This window comes from Podarcis cretensis, assembly GCF_951804945.1.
Source record: "Podarcis cretensis genome assembly, chromosome: 16".
In the NCBI taxonomy this organism is placed as follows: Eukaryota; Metazoa; Chordata; class Lepidosauria; order Squamata; family Lacertidae; genus Podarcis; species Podarcis cretensis.
The window spans coordinates 29,793,304-29,815,326 of record NC_137186.1 but is presented as its reverse complement, the minus strand read 5'-3'; the positions used below and the strand labels follow the sequence as shown (position 1 = coordinate 29,815,326).

General features: G+C 45.7%; 2 protein-coding genes across 4 annotated transcripts in view; one reads left to right on the top strand and one right to left on the bottom strand.

Moving 5' to 3' along the window:
• Positions 1 to 4,753: 4,753 nt before the first annotated feature.
• Positions 4,754 to 5,793, bottom strand: LOC307204640 (testis-specific serine/threonine-protein kinase 2-like). The gene has a single exon (XM_079956242.1). It carries the CDS (start codon positions 5,670 to 5,672, stop codon positions 4,833 to 4,835), a length of 840 nt encoding a protein of 279 aa, XP_079812368.1. The 5' UTR covers positions 5,673 to 5,793; the 3' UTR covers positions 4,754 to 4,832.
• Positions 5,794 to 15,503: 9,710 nt separating this feature from the next.
• The window catches only part of DGCR2 (DiGeorge syndrome critical region gene 2), a 63,431-nt gene continuing 56,911 nt past the window's right edge, over positions 15,504 to 22,023 (top strand). For all 3 annotated transcript variants that reach the window (XM_079956821.1, XM_079956820.1, XM_079956819.1), the window contains exon 1: positions 15,504 to 15,846. In XM_079956821.1, the coding sequence (XP_079812947.1) occupies positions 15,768 to 15,846 (79 nt within the window). In that variant the 5' untranslated portion in view covers positions 15,504 to 15,767. The remainder of the gene's footprint in view (positions 15,847 to 22,023) is intronic.

Genomic DNA, 22,023 nt, shown 5'->3' with positions numbered 1-22,023 from the left:
CAGAAGAACCTTGAATCAAATTGAGAGCTGTACTGAAACCCACTCTCTTGTGTTTTTTTTTTTTAGATTTTAAACATCTTTACTGAACCTTCAAAAAGGACATAATTATATGTGCACTAAACGTGGTGAGACATAAATAAAAGAGAAAGAAAAAGAGAAACAGAACCCGTGTAGAAGGGAAAATAAAGAGGGGAGGAGGGGACCCCAAAACTGTATCCTTTACAAGGTTGTTAGTGTACTTCACCAGATCTTAACCTATTACAGTATTTGTAAGAATGGATTCCAAATATCATTGAATTTGTCCAAGGTAAATCTGCTTTTATATGCAAGTTGTTCATATCTTGCGAGTTTGTATAAGTCTTCAATCCAGTCGTAGAAGGGAGCCACATTTTTATTTTTCCGATTCATCTGGATCAGGCTTTTTCCTGTGGTAAGGGCACAGAGAGTCCACTCGTACTGTCCTTTTGTATAGTTCTATATGCTGGGTATATAATTCAAGAGGACATTTTGCTCTGTAAATGTAAGGTTGTTCTCTGTTTACACACACACACGACATAATAAATAATAAGCTGACACGGGTGGCGCTGTGGGTTAAACCACAGAGCCTAGGGCTTGCCGATCAGAAGGTCGGCGGTTCGAATCTCCGTGACGGGGTGAGCTCCCGTTGCTCAGTCCCTGCTCCTGCCAACTTAGCAATTCGAAAGTACGTCAAAGTGTGAGTAGATAAATAGGTACCACTCCGGCGGGAAGGTAAACGGCGTTTCTGTGCACTGCTCTGGTTCGCCAGAAGTGGCTTAGTCATGCTGGCCACATGACCTGGAAGCTGTATGCTGGCTCCCTCGGCCAATAAAGCGAGATGAGTGCCGCAACCCCAGAGTCGGCCACGACTGGACTTAATGGTCAGGAGTCCCTTTACCTATATGCTGGGTATATAATTCAAGAGGACATTTTGCTCTGTAAATGTAAGGTTGTTCTCTGTTTACACACACACACGCTGTAATAAAATGAGTCCTGGGCTGTCAAAAAAAGGAAGAAGTAGCGCGAGAGTGTGGAATAGTGGTTAGAGCATTAAGAGACATACTTCCCCTTTTCAACCCCCCACCCAAAGCTATGTGTGGGACAAAGTGACTTTGGAACGGCCAATGTCTCAGAACTCAACGGCAGAAAAGGGAGTGAGGTAAACAAACATGCTTTTTAGTTCCCAGGTGTTTCTTGACACCCTAGCAAGGTGATTTCTGCATTTCAGTACGTTTCCGAGCACAATTCAAAGTGTTGGTGCTGACCTTTAAAGCCCTAAACGGCCTCGGTCCAGTATATCTGAAGGAGCGTCTCCTCCCCCATCGTTCTGCCCGGACACTGAGGTCCAGCGCCGAGGGCCTTCTGGCGGTTCCCTCAATGCGAGAAGCCAAGTTACAGGGAACCAGGCAGAGGTAGTGGCGCCCGCCCTGTGGAACGCCCTCCCATCAGACGTCAAAGCGATAAACATCTACCTGACATTCAGAAGACATCTGAAGGCAGCCCTGTTCAGGGAAGTTTTTAATATGTGACATTTTAGTGTATCTTTCATCTTTGTTGGAAGCCACCCAGAGTGGCTGGGGAAACCCAGCCAGATGGGCGGGGTACAAATAAATTATTATTATTATTATTATTATTATTATTATTATTATTATTATTATTATTTCAGGGCTTGGCCTTGGTGATCCTTGGCAGACCCCTTCCAACTCTAATTCTACAAAGGCCATATTTATTTATTCTTCCACTGTATCTTTGTACCTCTGCTGTTTCATTTTGCTGTTTTATGTTCTTAAAAGGTAAAGGTAAAGCACCCCTGACAGTTAAGTCCAGTTGCGAATGACTCTGGGGTTGCGGCGCTCATCTCGCTTTACTGGCCGAGGGAGCTGGCGTACAGCTTCTGGGTCATGTGGCCAGCTTCTGACTAAGCCACTTCTGGCGACACCAGAGCAGCGCGCGGAAACGCCATGTTCTTAGGATACAGTGGTGCCCCGCAAGACGAATGCCTCGCAAGACGAAAAACCCGCTAGACGAAAGGGTTTTCCATTTTTCGAGGCGCTTCGCAAGACGAATTTCCCTATGGGCTTGCTTCGCAAGATGAAAACGTCTTGCGAGTCTTGCGAGTTTTTCCCCTTTCCCCCCCTTTTTCTAAGCCGCTAAACCGCTAATAGCCGCTAAGCCGCTAATAGCTCTAATCCGCTAAGCCGCTAATAGGGATGCTTCGCAAGACGAAAAAACCGCTAGACGAAGAGACTCGCGGAACGGATTATTTTCGCATTGCGAGGCACCACTGTACGTTTAATGATTTCATAACGTGTGATTCAGCCCTAAGCCTCTGTGCCTGGCCCCTTGGAACTCTCCCCAGGTGACACTCCTCTCTCCAGGCTGCAACCCCTCACCGCCACTGCTCAAAACACCCAGGTGAGTTTGCCCACCTGGAAAAGTGCCCTTGAACTCTGATCACAGTCCTTGGTCTGCTGGATGGAGGACAGAGAGGGGTTTGTGGAGAAACTTGCCTACAGTACAAATGGGGGGTGGGAGGGGATGCCTCCACTGCTTTTGCCTGAGACTCTGAAGAGCAGCTGCCAGCCAGAGCAGACAATATAGGGCTAGGTAGGCAAAGTACCTGACCTTTGATGAGGCAACTGTCTATGTGTGGTATGTAGCTTGGACTACTGCAATGCGCTCTACCTTTGAAGGTGACCCAGAAACTGCAAGTAATCCAGAATGCGGCAGCTAGACTGGTGACTGGGAGTGACCGCCGAGACCATATAACACAGGACCTACATTGGCTCCCAGTACGTTTCCAAGCACAATTCAAAGTGTTGGTGCTGACCTTTAAAGCCCTAAATGGCCCAGTATACCTGAAGGAGCGTCTCCACCCTCATTGTTCAGCCCGGACACTGAGGTCCAGCTCCGAGGGCCTTCTGGCAGTTCCCTCACTGAGAAGTGAGGTTAGAGGGGACCAGGCAGAGGGCCTTCTCGGTAGTGGTGCCCGCCCTGTGGAACACCCTCCTGTCAGATGTCAAGGAAATAAACAACTACCTGAATTTTAGAAGACATCTGAAGGCAGCCCTGTATTGGGAAGTTTTTAATGTTTGATGTTTTGTTGTATTTTTAATATTCTGTTGGAAGCCACCCAGAGTGGCTAGGGAAACCCAGCCTGATATAAATAATAATAATAATAATAATAATAATAATAATAATAATAATAATAATTATTATTTATGTGTTATGTACCTGGAAACTGCTGTTCCCAATATACTTGTTCCTTGTCTCCTGGCTAAGCACGAGGTGGCTGTCCCTCAAGGTCTATAGTAGAGGTAGGGAAGCTTTCTCAACCCAAGGGCCATGTTCCCTTCTGCGAAACCTTCTGAGGGCCACAACATTCCAGTGGCGGGCAGGGCCAGAGGGACAAGTGGGTGGAGCAACAAATGCACATTTTTTGCTACTGTCGTCTCACTGTTGCCCTTCTATTACAAGGCAAGGAGGAAGATAGGGACCAAACTAGACGGAGTTGGCTTTGATGCCCCCTACTGCTGACCTCCCTGCCTGCTGCCCCACATGTCCCAATGGGCACCAGCCACCACTAAATGGGTTTACTTATTTAGCTAACATTTATATACTGCTTGATTGTAATTTGCTGGCCTTTGACACTTAAGATGCATACTTTCCATCCTATTTTTGTGATTGCATTATTTTTTTTTTGCAACAATAAGTTTTAAAGCTCTTTTTAAAGTTGCATTTTAAATTGTGGAATCCTGCCCCAGGCTCTTAGGATGAACGGCAGGTAATAAATTTTATTGTTACCCAAATCTGACTGCAATAAGATGAATTTGAACATTCAAATTAACAGAATAGGGCCAGCTAAAAATTATGGTAGTAGAAAGTTTAAAAAGGATGACCTTTGTGCATATAATAGCTCACAACCGTTCAGACCAGATGGTCTGAAAGGACTAGAATAGTTTAATCCACAGCCCTGGCTGCAATTGGTGGAGGGAAGGGGGAAGTGGAAAGTCCCCTCTCCTTTTCCAGAGCTGCTTCCATCGGCTCTGCTGGAACCAGCTGCATCATATGAAAGCAGCAACCCCCCTCTGTTAGCTTCGCTGGAACCCACTGCTATTAATTCTTACCCTCCATTCTACCCGATCAATAGCTTAACTTCATTCTGTAACTGTTATGTACTGAGTTGAATAGGATCCAATATGCAGCAGTCTGATTGGTCCTAGAACAATAGGATTCAGAATGCAGCAGTCAGATTGGTCCTAGAACAATGCAGCAGTATGATTGGTCCGCAGGAGCCACCCAATCCAGCTCCAGATGGAAGTGAATCCACAATTGGCCTACAGGAGAATCCCGGAATTAGCCAATCACATGCAGCCCATTGTGTAAATAATGTATATAAAGCAGATACTTTGGGGGAACTTTCATTCCTCCTCCTCACCACTATGAGCTGAATAAAGAGCATGATATCCACTCTTGACTCCGAGTATATTTCAGTAACGCTAATGAAAGAGTTGGTAGCTGAAAGTGCTCATTTTTCTTCTACCCTCCCCATTCCCCTTTCCTTTGAAGCCTTATATCTTAGTATGCCAGCTGTTGTTTCCGGTGTGCTTTAGGAGAAAGCTGCTATAAGCAGAAATGTAAATAATGAAAACCTAAGTAGGAATGCACAAAGTAAACAAACAAACAACCATGTAAATAATATCCTGATCTCATAAGGAGAGCGGTGCAGTGGAGCTTACGGAAAAGGAATTCACATTTACTGTACTCTGCAAAAGCAAGATCGTCCATGTTTCCCCTTTACCAGCTAGCTACTCTTACAAGATGCGGGCCTTCAGGCGCTTCCCTTGCACCCAGGGGTGGTCCAAAACATCTTCGATCCGTAGTCGGTGGGAAACGTCGGGCTGCAGCATGCGGAAAATAAGGTCTTTGCATTCCATGCTCAGGGAATCTGGGAAGAGCACTCTGTGTTCCTTCTGCAGTCGCAGCATCCTCTTGACGTTGGAGTCATCATAGGGCATGTACCCAGAGACCATGACATATAGGATGACGCCCAAGCTCCACATGTCATAAATTTTGGGGTGGTAAGGGATACCTTGGATGACCTCAGGAGCGGCATAAGCTGCTGAGCCACAGAAAGTCTGGCTGGGGATGATTTTCCCGCTTCCGTCCCGGAAGCACCGCTTGGAAAACCCGAAATCCGACAGCTTGACGTTCATCTCTTTGTCCAGGAGGACGTTGTCGCATTTCAGGTCCCTGTGGACCACGTCTAAATCGTGGCAATATTTGACGGCGCAGCACAGCTGCCGGAACATCCGGCAGGCAACTTCCTCTGGCAGACCATGGTTGCTCTTGATGAACTCCAAGAGGTCTCCCTGCACACAGAGCTCCATCACGATGTAAACCTTGCCGGACGTCTCAAAGATCTCGTAGATTTTGACGATGGAGCAGTGGTTCACCATCGACAAGATATCCAACTCCCGGGGGAGGAATTTTTCCAGGAACTCGTTTGGGACTTTCCTCCGGTCTGTGATTTTCACGGCCACGTTGAATTTCAGGCGCTCCGAGTAGGCGGATTTCACTTTGGCAAAGGAACTCTCGCCCAGAGTATGCCCCAAAATATAACCTTTCTTCTTAAGCACAGCTGCATCATCCATGACGCAAAGGGTGGGAACACCCACCTCCCATCTGAGTGTAATTTAGTGGGGCATTCCTTCCGGCTGTGTGGTGGTCATCATTGGGGTGGGAGATTGGAGATACTGCCTGGTTTCTCAAGCACTGTTTTGAATACCTGATGTCATCAGCTGAGGTCATAAGGAGCATGAACATGTGATTCAGGGGCTTAAATGAAAATTGTACACTATCGTTGCCCATTGACATCCCCAAACAATCGCAGCTAATTCCACGGGGCAGAATGTGCCTGCTAGATCAGACCAAAGACCCTTCTAGGACAGCATCCTATCTCCCATAGTGACCAACTGGATGCCTTTCGGAAGCCCAGAAACAGCTACCCATAACTCTGGATAATAAGCATGTAAGAATTCAAATGCTGACCTGTATTCGTCACAATCAGCATTGTATTCATTCTGCTGCAGTTTGATTTCCACCAAATACTATGTGTCTCATCTCACTAAAGGTAAAGGTAAAGGTACCCCTGCCCGTACGGGCCAGTCTTGACAGACTCTAGGGTTGTGTGCTCATCTCACTCTAGAGCCCGGGAGCCAGCACTGTCCGCAGACACTTCCGGGTCACTTGGCCAGCGTGACGAAGCTGCTCTGGCGAACCGGCACCAGAGCAGCACACGGAAACGCCGTTTACCTTCCCGCTATAAAGTGGTACCTATTTATCTACTTGCACTTAAGAGTGCTTTCGAACTGCTAGGTGGGCAGGAGCTGGGACCGAATGACGGGAGCTCACCCCGCCGCGGAGATTCGAACCGCCGACCATGCGATCGGCAAGTTCTAGGTGCTGAGGTTTTACCCACAGCACCACCCGCGTCCCACCGTCTCATCTCACTACCTGCTATTTAATATAATGGATGCTATGAACATTGATTTTAATGTAAAGCCTTGGCTTTATATAGAACAATTCCACCCTTTTGAGGCTAGAGTGCAAACCAAACAACATTTTAGCACAGTGGTACCTTGGTTCTCAAACTTAATCCTGGAAGTCCGTTCCAAAACCAAAGCATTCCAAAACCAAGGCACATAGAAAGTAGGGCAAAATGGATTAATCCGTTCCAGACTTTAAAAAAAACACCCCTAAAACAGCAATTTAAGATTAATTTCACTATCTAATGAGACTATTAATTCATAAAATGAAGGCAATAAACAATGTACTGCAGCCACACAATCAATCAATCAGTCAGTCAGTCAGTCAGTCAGTCAGTCAGAAGCTGAACTGGGTTCCACACAGTCACAAAAACAAAAAAGCCGCAAAAATGAAAACACAACTAGCAGAAACAGACAGACCTCAGGGTAACACACAAAAGGGAAGTGTGGCACTCAAAATGGAGCATGTTCGGCTTCCAAAAAATGTTCACAAACCGGAACACTTGCTTCCAGGTTTTCAGTATTGGGGTTTCAAGTTATTTGAGTACCAAGGCGTTTGAGAACCAAGCTACCACTGCATCCCTTTTTGGTGTCTCCTGTCCCCATATGTGGGGAGGGCTAGTCTTGCTATGGATAGAGAAGCAGAGCAAGTAGGTGTGAGAAATGAAATAACACAACAGGATGTTATCCCTCATCCCTGCACCTTTGCTGGGAATTCAAGCTATCTGTTTCCATTTTTCGTAGGTGAGAAATCCCTGCTTTTCCCAATTGAAGGGATGGTGTGGAGGAAATGGACTCAGAAGAATGTAAGAGCCTGTTAGGTCAGGCCAGTGGTCCATCTCATCCAGGATCCTGTTCTCACAGTGGCCAACCAGATGCCTGTGGGAAGCTCATAAGCACGATTCAAACCCTTCTCCCCTCCTGTGGGATCTAGTAGCTGATATTCAGAAGCATTGCTGCCTCCAACTGTGGAGACAAGCATAGCCATAATGACCTATTGAAAGCCCTCTTCTCCATGAATCTGTTGAACCCTCTTCTAAAACCGCCCACCTTGGAGGCCATCACTGCCTTGATTGGCTCTACACCGAGGAGGACCAGTATTTGGATCCAATCTGTTAAGTTGTGGGTGAACATATCAGACGACACAGCGCTTCTTCAAACAGCTCTTGTTTATCCACAGGCCAGAACAGAACTGAACTGAAGGGTTCAGTCAGCCTGTTTATATAGAGCTCCAGTACAACGTTACTGTAACAACTTTCTAAAACTATCCAATCACTGAACGTCACTTTCGATCCCTTATTTGCATAACTATCTACAGTATCCCCCTGCTGGCCCAGGGTGAGAACTTCAGTACATAACACAATCCAATACTTCAAGGACAATAACGATCGTTGTTACCAAACCAAACCTGTGTGACCCAACTGCAGAATACAGTGGTACCTTGCGTTAAGAACTTAATTCGTTCTGGAGGTCCGTTCTTAACCTGAAACTGTTCTTAACCTGAAGACCACTTTAGCTAATGGGGCCTCCTGCTGCCGCTCTGCTGCTGCGCGATTTCTGTTCTCATCCTGAAGCAAAGTTCTTAACCTGAGGTACTATTTCTGAGTCTGTAACCTGAAGCATCTGAAACCTGAAGCGTCTGTAACCCGAGGTACCACTGTACTTGGCGTGACACTAAATCGTGATTTAGGAAATCAGGAAGTCCACCGATGCCTTTGTAACTCTTGTGGATACGAATTCCCTTTGAAGGCCACGCATTGTGCTTCTCTGTAGAGAGCTTTCTTCTTCCTCTTCTACTTTTCTACAAAGGGGACGGATTTATGCTTTGTTTCCTTCTTACAATCGCCTTCTTTCCGAGGCTGCAGAAACCACGTTGGCGGGGAGAAGCCACCTCCTCGACCTCTTTCCGTCTCACTGTGCAATGAGGGGCATATCATTAAGAGCAGATTGCTGTTAGGCCAGCTCCCCTCCAGTTCCTTATAACCAGGAATCATCAGTCAGAGGGAAAGGCCACAGGCCTAAGAACTTGCAAGCTTATTGCTCTGCAGTAGTACAGCAGGCAGCTGAAAAGGAAAACACGCACTAACCAGGGTGGATGCACTGACGTGAAGATTTGGGGGGCAACAGATGTTGACATCTGGCCCTCCTGATGCTGCCAGACCATAACTCCAGTCATCCCTGGCCATTCACCATACTGGCTAGGGATGAATAGAGTTGGAAGTTCAAGAACATCTGGAGGATCGGAGACCCAACACCTCTGATCTGTTGCATCTGTTACTGCAGATATGTTTATCTACTACAGAGTTAGTGCCTGTTTGTTAGCTCTCTACATAGCTGTCAACCATCCCTTATTTGATGGGAAAGTCCCTTATCTCAGCGCTGTGTCCCGCTGCTGTCCCTTATTGATGATGTCCCTTAAATTTCCCGGGTTTCAAAGGAAGCAGCTCCTCTCCCTCCCTCCTTCCCTGCCGGCCAGGGAGGAGGGAGGCTCCAACTGTGTTGCTTGGCTGCGTTGCTCACCCAATAAGGAGTCTAAGAATGACTGAGGGGTGGAGCTTGCATGCCTTGTTGGCTGGGGACCTGCCTTTGCTCAGCGCTTCCCAGCGGAGAGGTGACGGTGGTTTCCCTTTCTGCATCCCCTTTGCCGGGTTGCTGTGCTGTGGGAACCACCACTTGAGGCTTCGTTTGGCTGCTGGCTGGGCTTTCTGCCTTTGGCTCAGAGAGGTTCAGAAGCTGAACATACCTGTGCTTGGAAAATCCCTTTTTTGGCTGCTGGTCCCTTATTTTCAAGGCTGCTGGTCCCTTATTTTCAAATCTGTAAGTTGACAGCTATGGCTCTCCATGATACATCATTTTCTCTACTTCATCCCCATTTTTGTCTTATTAATATTAATATTTATTGAATTTATATGCCGCCTACACCCAGAGGTCTCAGGGCGGTTCGCAGAAAAGATCACAATATATGAAATCAAAATAAGAACAATAACCCAATAACACCCCCCCCCCAAAAAGCCACATTTTAAAAGGGCGTAGGATGTCAAGCAGATCAATCAAAGGCCTGGTTAAAAAGGAACGTTTTTGCCTGGCGCCTAAAGGTGTGTAATGAAGGCGCCAGGCGATCTTCCCTGGGGAGAGCATTCCACAGGCGGGGAGCCACTGCAGAAAAGGCCCCGTTCTCATGTTGCCACCCTGCGGACCTCTTGAGGAGGAGGGGCACGAAGAAGGGCCTCAGAAGATGATCTCAGGGTCTGGTTAGGTTCATATGGAAAGGGGTTGTCCTTGAGGTATTGCAGCATTTTTTGGAATGCCTTGGCAATGTTTTGTCACTGTGAGTCAGTAGAGTTGGCTGATCTTGGTCCCCAGGGTCTCTAGATCAGGGTTGGACCCAGTGCCCAGTGTGTGTGGTTTTTTTGTGGGTGGAGTGGGGGGAGGGGAGCCTCAAAGATCTGTTGCTATTTCATACCCACCAACATTTCTCAGATGAAAATAGGGACATCCATAATAATAATAATGGTAATATTTGCAACCCTCCCATCTGATGAGGTTGCCCCAGCCACTCTGGGTGCCTTCCAACATATATAAAAACATAATAAAACGTTAAACACTAAATAAACATTTCCTATACAGGACTGCCTTCAGATGTCTTCCAAATGTTATATAGTTACTTATCTCCTTGGCTCAGTGGCGTAGCGTGGGGGGTGCAGGGGGGGCCAGCCGCACCGGGCGCAACATTGGGGGGGGGCGCTTATACCGAAGACAGAGACTGAAAAGACCTAACTTAAGAACTACCGCCCAATCTCGTTATTAAATGTGGATTACAAAATCTTTGCTGACATTTTGGCTAAGAGACTGAAAAAAGTCTTGATGGAGGAGATTCATAGGGATCAAGTGGGCTTTCTCCCGAGAAGACATTTGTCAGACAATGTAAGGAATATAATAGACATTCTGGAAATGTTAGAAGTTAACATAAACACAAAAGCTGTTCTGATATTTGTGGATGCGGAGAAAGCCTTTGACAACATCTCTTGGACCTTCATGAAGAAGAATCTCCATGGGATGGGGGTAGGCCAAGGGTTTGAAAATGGTATAGGCGCAATATATTCTGAACAAAAAGCAAAGTTAATTGTAAATAATGTAGTCACAGAAGAACTTAAGATAGAAAAAGGGACACGTCAGGGGTGCCCGATTTCCCCACTACTTTTTATTTCGGTCCTGGAGGTTTTGCTGAATATGATAAGAAAAGACCAGCTGGTTAAAGGAGTTCAGGTCGGAGCGAAACAATACAAATTGAGAGCATTCACAGATGACTTGGTACTTACATTACAGGAGCCAGAGTCTAGTACTAAAAGGGTGTTGGAATTAATTCAAGAGTTTGGTCAAGTGGCAGGATTTAAATTAAACAAATTAAAGACTAAAGTATTAGAGAAAAATTTAACAGTAATGGAGAAGGAGAGGTTTCAGAGTGAAACAGGTTTAAATGTGGTTAAGAGTGTGAAATATTTGGGGATCAACATGACAGCCAAAAATATAAACTTATTTAAAGATAATTATGAGAAATGTTGGAATCAAGTGAAAAAAGATTTGGAAATTTGGTCAAGTTTGAATCTTTCCCTGTCAGGTCGAATTGCAGCTATTAAGATGAATGTATTGCCTAGAATGTTATTTTTATTCTAAACATTGCAAATTGTAGACAAGATGGAGTGTTTCAAGGGATGGCAGCGTGATATTTCTAAATTTATCTGGCAGGGCAAAAAACCCAGAATAAAATTTAAGATTTTAACTGATGCAAAGGAAAGGGGGGGATTTGCCCTGCCAGACTTGAAACTTTACTATGAATCAGCAGCCTTCTGCTGGTTGAAAGATTGGCTGCGTCTCGAGAACACAGACATTCTGGACTTGGAAGGTTTTAATAATGCTTTTGGGTGGCATGCATATTTGTGGTATGACAAGGTAAAGATTCACAAAGGCTTTAAAAACCATATTGTCAGGAAAGCACTGTACAATGTGTGGATTAGATATAAAGATCTACTGGAAAACAAAACCCCAAGGTGGCTTTCACCTATGGAGGCAAAAGCAGTGAAAAAGCTTAATATGGATTGTATATGGCCAAAATATTGGGAAATGCTAGAACAGGAGGGTAATAAATTTAAACTGCAGAGTTTCGAGAAATTGAAAGATAAAGTGCGAGATTGGCTTCATTACTTTCAAATAATGGAGGTTTACAAGATGGACAGGAAAATTGGTTTCCAGGTGGAAAAATCAAAGTTAGAGACTGAACTGTTAGAACCCAATACTAAAAATTTGTCAAGAATGTATAACTTGCTGTTGAAATGGAATACACAAGATGAAACGGTTAAATCTGCAATGATTAAGTGGGCACAGGATATTGGTCATAACATTATGTTTGCTGACTGGGAAAAGTTATGGACCACTGGGATGAAATTTACGGCATATAATGCCTTCATAGAAAATATTATGAAAATGATTTATAGGTGGTACATGACCCCAGCCAAGCTTGCAAAAATCTATCACTTGCCCGACAATAAGTGTTGGAAATGCAAAGAAATTGAAGGTACATTCTTTCACCTTTGGTGGACGTACCCAAAGATTAAGGCTTTCTGGGAAATGATATAGAACGAAATGAAAAAGGTATTTAAATATACCTTCTTAAAGAAACCAGAGGCCTTTCTCTTGGGTATGGTTAGCCATGTGGTGTTAAAGAAGGATAGGACTTTGTTTATGTATGCTACAACAGCAGCAAGGATCCTTATCGCAAAGTATTGGAAGACACCAGATCTACCCACCTTGGAAGAATGGCAGATGAAAATGACAGACTACATGGGACTGGCAGAGATGACGGGCAGAATCCGAGACCAGGAGAAAGAGACAGTGGAAGAAGAGTGGAAGAAATTTAAAGATTATCTTAACAAATATTATAAAATTAATGAAGGCTAGAATGACATGGGTTGAAAAATAATATGGTGTTCAGAGTTGTTGATTAAGAAAAGGAATGGAATTGATCAAAAAATTTTGGGAAATAAGGGAATGGATTTACTGATTGGATAATGAAAATAGAATACAGAACGGGGAGGTATGAAGAAGTCGGGGAAAATAGGTTGAGAAAATAAGACTCGAAATTATACTTGTTGTTTTTTGTTTATGTATGTTTTTGTTGTTGTTGTTTGTATTTACTTGTTGTTATTGGAAATTTTAATAAATATCATTAAAAAAAAAAACATGGGGGGGGCGCGCTCGCACTCACAGCTCTCTGCCCCTGCCTGGCTCACTCTCTCTCTCTCACTGCAGTGCTGGCTGTGCGAATCCAATCCGAGCTGCTGGGTCGCCGCCCACTGTGGAGGGGGAGGGTGCCAGGCGTGCATTGCGGTGCGGAGCGGAGAGAGAGCGAGGGAGGGACTATCTGGGGGAGGGACAGTGCAGCGGCCGCCCAGCACAGCGCTGAGCGCGGGAGAGAACCACACCCGACCAGCCCAAGCAGCAGCAAGAAGAAGCTGACAGCGGCGGCTGGTTAGGGGTTAGGGGCGCAAATTACTTGCCTTGCCCCGGGTTAGGGGGCGCAAATTACTTGCCTTGCCCTGGGTTAGGGGGCGCAAATTACTTGCCTTGCCCCGGGTGCTGACAACCCACGCTACGCCGCTGCCTTGGCTCAGGAGTTACATAACACCATACCTTCCAACATTTCTCCAATGAAAACAGGGACGTCCTAAGGAAATTGAGGAAATTTCGGAATTGAGTTCCATAGCTTAACTATGTGGCCCCCTGGAAGGTTCCCTATAATAGAATGCGGCCCTCAGGCTGGAAAAGGTCCCCCACCCCTGCTCTAATCACTGTACCAGACCATCTTTCTTTATTTCATGCTGCTTGATTGTAAAAAGCCTCAAAGAGTTTACCAAAAGAATAAAACAATGAAACTGTATCAGTAAAAACTGTCAAAAACAGCCAGTTAAAAGTATTTAAGAATGACTGAAATCAACAATAAACTAGAAAGGCACATATCAACATTCAAGATATATGGGTAGGCTTGTCTACACAAAAATGTTATTAAGCAGGTGTTATGTACTGAAGTTCTCACCCTGGGCCAGCAGGGGGATACTGTAGATAGTTTTCACTCAGGTCCACATATGCAAATAAGGGACCGAAAGTGACGTTCAGTGATTGGATAGTTACAGAAAATGGTTACTGTTGCGTTCTAGTGGAGCTCTATATAAGCAAGCTGGCTGAACCCTTCAGTTCAGTTCTGTTCTGACTTGTGAATAAACAAGAGCTGTCTGAAGAATCGCTGTGTCGTCTGATATGTTCACTCACAACCTAACAACAGGTGCTCTAGGAAGAGTGCAGTGAACCTGCCTGATGTCAGTGAGGTGCAGTGCTTAGATTGTGAAGACTAAGGAACTAGGAGTCTAGAGTTCGAATCCCCACACAACCATGAAGCTCACTGGGTGACCTTGGACCGATCACTCTCTCAGCCTAACCCACCTTGCAGGGTAGTTGTGGGATTAAATGAGGAGGGATAATCATATACCCACCACTTTTTTTTTTACTTTTTTTAAACTTTATTTTTAAAGTTAAAATAAATAAATATAACATTATATAAGGCATCCACACAACATGAGCAGTCCAACGAAGTTGATGTTGAAGAATCATTGCTTCGACACTGGTGATCTTTGCTTCTTCCACTACACTGGCATTAGTTCACCTGTATTCACAAGTAATGTGTAAAAATTTTTGGAGACACCGTTGATGGAAACTTTCGAGGAGCTGGAGATTGCGTTTATAAGTGGTCGATGTTTCACAAGCATACAGTAAGGTTGGTAGTACAATATCTTTCTAAACGAGCATTTTGGTTTCCCTGCCAATATTCTGGTCCTCAAACACTCTGCAGTTCAATTATTTTTATTAATTTTCCAAATTATTACAAATCCAACCAAATTGTTGTTTTTGTTTAGTCGTTTAGTCATGTCCGACTCTTCGTGACCCCCTGAACCAGAGCACGCCAGGCACTCCTGTCTTCCACTGCCTCCTGCAGTTTGGTCAAACTCATGCTGGTAGCTTCGAGAACACTGCCCAACCATCTCGTTTTCTGTCGTCCCCTTCTCCTTGTGCCCTCCATCTTTCCCAACATCAGGGTCTTTTCCAGGGAATCTTCTCTTCTCATGAGGTGGTCAAAGTATGGGAGTCTCCGCTTCAGGATCTGTCCTTCCAGTGAGCACTCAGGGCTGATTTCCTTAAGAATGGAGAGGTTTGATCTTCTTGCAGTCCATGGGACTCTCAAGAGTCTCCTCCAGCACCATAATTCAAAAGCATCAATTCTTCGGCGATCAGCCTTCTTTATGGTCCAGCTCTCACTTCCATACATCACTACTGGGAAAACCATAGCTTTTACTATACGGACCTTTGTTGGCAAGGTGATGTCTCTGCTTTTTAAGATGCTGTCTAGGTTTGTCATTGCTTTTCTCCCAAGAAGCAGGCGTCTCTTAATTTCGCGGCTGCTGTCACCATCTGCAGTGATCCAACCAAATTACTTTAGTACAATTTCTGTCTTCCCAAGTGATGTGCATTTTTTTTTTTTTGGAGATAGCATTGTTGGAATCTTTCGAGGAGTTGGAGAGATGGCGTTTATAAGTGGTCCAAACAGCCGCACCCCAGCATACCTGGAAGGGATTAATCCCCATTGAACTCAACGGTGCATTCCATATGCTTTGCAAACTCAGGGACGCACGCTCGCTCGATCGCGCATGCGTGTGGGCGGAGCCTCCTCGTCTTTCCCCCCGCCCCCGAGGCTCCTTCACAGCGAGAACTACGCGCCCCTCGTTACCCCACGCGCCTATGCAGATCGCTCCGCCTCCGAGGCCCCGCCCCCGCCTCCCTATTGGCTGCGAGGCGCGCGGCGGCGAAGGAGGGAGAGGGGGCGGCGCCTCAGGAGGAGCAGGGGAGACGCGGCCGCCATCTTGTGCGTGCAGCGATTGCCAGTCAGCCGAGCCAGGCGGGCTGAACGGCCCCCGCGCCTTGGCGAGCTCTCCGGATTCCTCCCCCTCCCCGCCTCCCGCTTCGCTCCCGGGCCTGTGACGGAGAAGCGGAGGCCGCCTCCGCCTCCTGTTGTTTTTATTTTTCCTTTCCCCTCACCGCCCCCCTCCCGCGGGGGGGTTTACGTTGCTGCGCTGGGGGAGGATGAACGGAGGATAAATGGTGCCCAAGGCAGACAGCGGCACCTTCCTCCTCCTCTTCCTCCTGGTACTTAGCATCACCGAGCCGTTGCGGCCAGGTACGGGGGCCGGGAAGGGACATGCGGGGAAGCGGGGGGCTCGGGGAGGGGGCTGGGAGGGGGGAAGTGCGCGCGCACACGCAAGGGTTAAAGGGGTGGTGGGCCCCATTTGCAGGTGGGGGGCGGCTCTGGGATGAGCCCTTAGGGAGAGACTTCAGGCCCCCTTGCGCAGGAGTTTGGATGTTGCTACGGATCCCCCAGGTGGTTTCCTTACCAGCACCTATGCATTTTATAAATAAGGGGAGGGGTCCCGCTTGCAGCTGGGGGGCGGGATCTGGGATGGGACCTTAAAGGGAGATTTCAAGCCCCCTTGCTCAGGAGTTTGGATGTTGCTAACGATCTCCCAGGTGGTTTCCCTATCTGCACCATTGCAGTTTATAAATAAGGGGAGGGGTCCCACTTGTAGCTGGGGGGGGATCTGGGATGGGACCTTAGGGAGAGACTTCAGGCCCCCTTGCGCAGGAGTTTGGATGTTGCTACGGATCCCCCAGGTGGTTTCCCTACCAGCACCTATGCATTTTATAAATAAGGGGAGGGGTCCCACTTGTAGGTGGGGGCGGGATCTGGGATGGGACCTTAAAGGGAGATTTCAAGCCCCCTTGCTCAGGAGTTTGGATGTTGCTAACGATCTCCCAGGTGGCTTCCCTATCTGCACCATTGCAGTTTATAAATAAGGGGAGGGGTCCCACTTGTAGGTGGGGGGGGAATCTAGGATGGGACCTTAGGGAGAGACTTCAGGCCCCCTTGCGCAGGAGTTTGGATGTTGCTACGGATCCCCCAGGTGGTTTCCCTACCAGCACCTATGCATTTTATAAATAAGGGGAGGGGTCCCGCTTGTAGCTGGGGGGTGGGATCTGGGATGGGACCTTAAGGGGAGATTTCAAGCCCCCTTGCTCAGGAGTTTGGATGTTGCTAACGATCTCCCAGGTGGTTTCCCTATCTGCACCATTGCATTTTATAAATCTACAAGAGAGGTGGGGATTTAGGATACTGGGATAAGGTGGGTGTCTTGAGGGTTTGGCTTTTTAAATGGGAGGTGGAGGTGGGGAGAGAGCGCTGCCAAAGAGTGGGGGGATGTGGCCCCACCTCCAGATGGGAGGTGGTGGCTCTGGCGTTCAACCTCAGGGCCTTCCACCTTCTTGCACTGGAGTTTGGGAGCTCAAAAAGGAGCCGCTCTTCCCAGGTGGTTTCCCTATATAGCACCTGTGTGATTTTATAAGTAAGGGGATGTTTGGGTTGTCTTTGGGGATCTGTCTGTGCGATGGGAGACTGAGGTCTTGTGTTGGTGGAGAGGGGGATGGGATTTCCCCTCCCTCACTGGAGTGGTGACAGTAGGAAACCCCTGGTGGTTCTCCAAGAATGTATCTGGGGTTATAGAGTATTTCATAGGCCTTTGCAGTCAATAATTGAGATCAGAGAGGATAAGGGGCAGTAGGATCTGGAGATGTGTTACTACCTAGAATGAGGTGTGTGCACATTTGTATAGCCAAAGTCGGTTGTAAGATACGGAATTCAGATCTACTCAGGAATTGTGATGCACCAAGATCAGGAAAGGGGTCCAAAAATGTCAGAGGGAGCTTAGTATATGGCACCAAGAAATGATGGGGTTGGGAGAACTTGATGACTCCTGTGGTTTACACTGGCATTAAAATCAAAACAAAAAACAAGCAGGTTGGGAAGAGAGAAATGATGGCACAGGCTAAAGTAAAAAGAGGAAGAGGAAAATAGTCACCTGTATGGAAGGAAATGGACGGGTGAAATGATGTGAAAAAACCTCTGAGCCTATGCATTTGGAGCATATGTGGAAGATGGGAAAAGAAAAAATGGTTTCCCAGTGGAATGTTGTAGTGCTGAATGATAGGACAAAACAATCCTGTCCTAGTTGCAGTGCCATTTTCTTATTAAGCCCTGCTGAACAGAAGGTGATCTCCACTTTGGAAACTTCTGTTGGACCTGGCTGATGGGGGTGGCAGTATCTAGGACCCTTTTCAGTACTTCACCTGTTGTGGGGCTGAGGGAAAAGCAGGATGCTTTCCACAGATTTTCCCTTTCAGTACTTGTTCCCCCCAATATTTGTCTGCAGTTTGCAACGCAAGCTGAAATCTAGAAGTGTAGTTCTGCAGGTAAGTCAGGAGGAGGATATTGAACTCTGGCCATATTTGGAGTAGACCCATTGAAATTAGCAGGCTGAAGTTCATTAATTTCAATGGGTCTACTCTAAAGAAGAATGTTGGATAATCACCCTTGGGTAGGAAAAAGGCCTGCTTTGTCTACCTGTCACTGTATACAGAAGCTACTTGGCAAAGGAATAATGGTGAGCGCATTGAGAACAGAGGGCTTTGTCTTGTGGTGGAGTTTTAATTGACTGATGGGACCTTTTCCCGTTGTTCTGTTTCATTTTTCTGTAGTGCAATTTGGCATTCTACATAGCTCTCAGAAAATGCGGCTGTTAAGTCCCCCCCATGCCCCCCCCATCCAAAAAATTTGCACCTAGCTGTGGAGAAAATTATAATGTATGGATGAAATTAATGGTGCGCCTTTGCTTCTTGCTAAGTTACATTTATTTGGAAGGAATCCTTATCAGGAAACAATCTGCAGAGGATATGATTTAGCATTTTCAAAGTAATATGACTAGAGTTACGTAAGTGGTCATTATATGTGTGTGGTCGGGAGGAACTCCAGATTATATGGTCTTTTCAGAACTTGAACTTTTTTTAAAGTTAATCTTCATGAAATGGTTTTGCCATGTTATATAACCTCATTGCATGCAGAATTTAACTGGGTTTTTCTGCCTTTGCTCTTATAAATAAGAATATTGCTGAGAACCTGAATGATGATCTCATAGAGCCTAGTAGTGGCTTGTTTGCTTAACTGCTGATGCACTCTATCTAGCATGGAGCATAACATTTAAGATTTAATCACAACATTAAAAACCTTTAGAACATGCACCAGTCTTTAGGTGGTTTGCTTTGGAAGAGGCTTGTTGCCGTAATATTATCAAGTTCTTCATAGTGTGTTCTTTGCCCTCTTTTTGTTTTTAAATAAGTTTAAAATTTGGCTGTAAAATACACTGAGCTGACAAGTGGAGCTTTTGTTGCTTGGAGCAATGGTTTCTTAAAATTGTCTCCTACATCTTTTCCATCCTACAACTTGGGATTATATCTGAATGTGGAAAGTGGAACTTTGAACTAGCAAAACTGCACGTATATGAGGGAGAACCATTCTTGCTGCTGAAGAGGCAAGCTGGTTTTTAAATAGGCAGTTGGTTTGCCTCTTCAGCGGTAGGAGAGGTGAAAATTAAAGCAACCTTTGCCTGCTCAAAGGGGTTTATCCATGTGCAGCATATATCTTTGTTAGATCACGGCCTGGGTCCTTAATTAGTATGTGTGAGTGATTTTAATGGTGATAAAATCGTTATTTAAATATATATAACTAGTGAAATGAAATGGAATATTTTGGTCTGAATTAATGAAGTCTGTTACCTTTTAAGCATGGTAATACCTAAAGGAAGCAGCAGCAAAAGCAAAGACTTCTTTCATGCGTTTTCTGTAATTTATTATTTTCTCTGCTGCTTTGGTGCTTCCTAATAAACAGATTCTGTTATAAGTGGTTCTCTCTTCCCCGACCCCTCCTTTAAAGCACTTGTTATCAGCTTGGGTAGCTGTACAAATTGAGACCTTTTCCTCTGATCTGAGGATCTTGTGCTTTCAAGAGCATGTTCCTGCAAATTGTTCTTGGTGTTTTATTGTAGATACTACATCAGCTTTATTGTACAGCCATATCACAGAGACCTAGGGCTTTTAAATTTCTGAAGGAATTTCTTTTTACATTTCTTGGTCATTGGTATGTTAACTTGGTGGCTTCTTGTTTCCTATTAAAATAAAGAGTGCCACCTTTTTTGTTACTGATGAATGCTCATAGTTTTTTTAGTTTGCCATTTTAAGTGAAGGCTAAGGTCCTCTATATGATGAAGTTGAGGGGTTGATATGTGTTCTCTGTATGGTTCTGTTTAAAGCAGGGAAGGGGAACCTATTGTCCTTCAGATGCTGTCCATTGCCTATGCTACATAGGGCTGCTAGAGTCCAATGATGAAATCTATAGGACCATGCATTCCCTATCCCTAATTTAAAGCCTTTAGTTCCACAGCATGGCAAAAATAACTGCATCCGGCCACTGTATAAAATGGGTTGTGTTGCTCTGCTGTCACATTGTAATATTGCCACATCATGCTGTTCAAAAACAAATTGTCCCGCCTGTTCAAAACTTGATTGTTACCCAGTTGTTGATTTGCAGCTAACTTGTTTATGAATGATTTCAGTGTTCCATTTTGCAGAATCAAGAGCATCGTCATGCCCTTTCAGGTATCACTGTAGTGTAATAATTGAGCTTTCTCTACTGGGTTACACTGTGGTCCATTTTTTCACACGTTGGTGGCCCTTGCTTAAGTCAGACTCCAAGCAAATCACACTAGTGCAAGCCTCCCTTTTCATTGTGCTCCAAACCAAGGTTTGCAGTTATTCTAGTTTTTTTGTTTTGTTCTGTGCCACAAGGTGTGCTGGCCTCCCTTGTGTGTGCTTTGCAAGTTTTTGGTTTTCAGCATAGCTGATTCAACCACACTGAGTCAGCCCATTAATTCTTCTAGCCCAGAACTCTTTACTAGCAGTGGTTCAACAAGGAACGGGCTGCAGAGGCCCCATTCTGTTACCTAACACCACAGAATTACTCTAGTCCTTGTGTTAGGTGCTGCTGTCTTCCATGCTCCACTTTCTTATCTGTCGCCAGCTGATAGCATCTAGATCAAGGGAAGTAATAGTGCCACTGTATTCTGCTCTGGTCAGACCTCACCTGGAGTACTGTGTCCAGTTCTGGGCACCACAGTTCAAGAAGGACACTGACAAACTGGAACGTGTCCAGAGGCGGGCAACCAAAATGGTCAAAGGCCTGGAAACGATGCCTTAAGAGGAATGGCTAAGGGAGCTGGGCATGTTTAGCCTGGAGAAGAGGAGGTTAAGGGGTGATATGATAGCCATGTTCAAATATATAAAAGGATGTCACTTAGAGGAGGGAGAAAGGTTGTTTTCTGCTGCTCCAGAGAAGCGGACACGGAGCTATGGCTCCAAACTACAAGAAAGAAGATTCCACCTAAACATTAGGAAGAACTTCCTGACAGTAAGAGCTGTTCGACAGTGGAATTTGCTGCCAAGGAGTGTGGTGGAGTCTCCTTCTTTGGAGGTCTTTAAGCAGAGGCTTGACAACCATATGTCAGGAGTGCTCTGATGGTGTTTCCTGCTTGGCAGGGGGTTGGACTCGATGGCCCTTGTGGTCTCTTCCAACTCTATGATTCTATGATTGCTCACATCCTTTTTTCCTTGAAACCATGTGCACCTTTTAGGATGCTGCTTCCCAGAGAGCAAAGCGAGATGAGGAGGACAGGACTCCTTGGAGTGCCTGCCATACAGGAACTTACTATTAACCCCCTTTGTTGTTGTATGCTGATGACGCGGCCATCATCTCACCTTCCAGACCGGGTTTGAATTATCTGTTGAGGAAATTTTCTGATTACTGTTCTGGAAATGGTTTATCCATTAATTATGAAAAATATAAAATTTTAGTCTTCGAAAGAAGATTCTCCCAGTCTAAATGGGTGCTGGATGGCCATAACCTTGAACAGGTAAAACACTTCAGTTACCTAGGGCTCACATTCCATCATACAGGATCTTGGAAGCACCATTGGCAAACCTCCCTTCAAAAGGCGGAGATTACAAAGCTAGCCATACATAGATTCTTCTTCACAAAGGGCGGCAAATATGTTCCAGCAGCCTTAAGGGTTTTCAACGCAAAGCCCGTTTCCCAACGCCTGTATGCAGCAAATGTCTGACATAATGGGGACCTGCCAAAGCTAGATTGCTTTCAGGCAAAATTTATCTCTGCTGCAGGTACCTAACTGCGTCCCCAACTCCGTACTTCTGTTGGAAGCTGGTGAATGCCCAATTTCAGCTAGAGCGTGGTGGGCTGCCCTAAAACATTGGCTCAGGATTTCAGTGTTTAATCTAGGGAAGGGTCTGTACCAACATTTGACCAATGAGGAATTTGTCAGCAAATGGCAGAAAACCATGGCTAAAAAAGCCACCTCTATTGGTCTGTCTCCCCCCCAACTGTATTACCTGGGTTATGAAG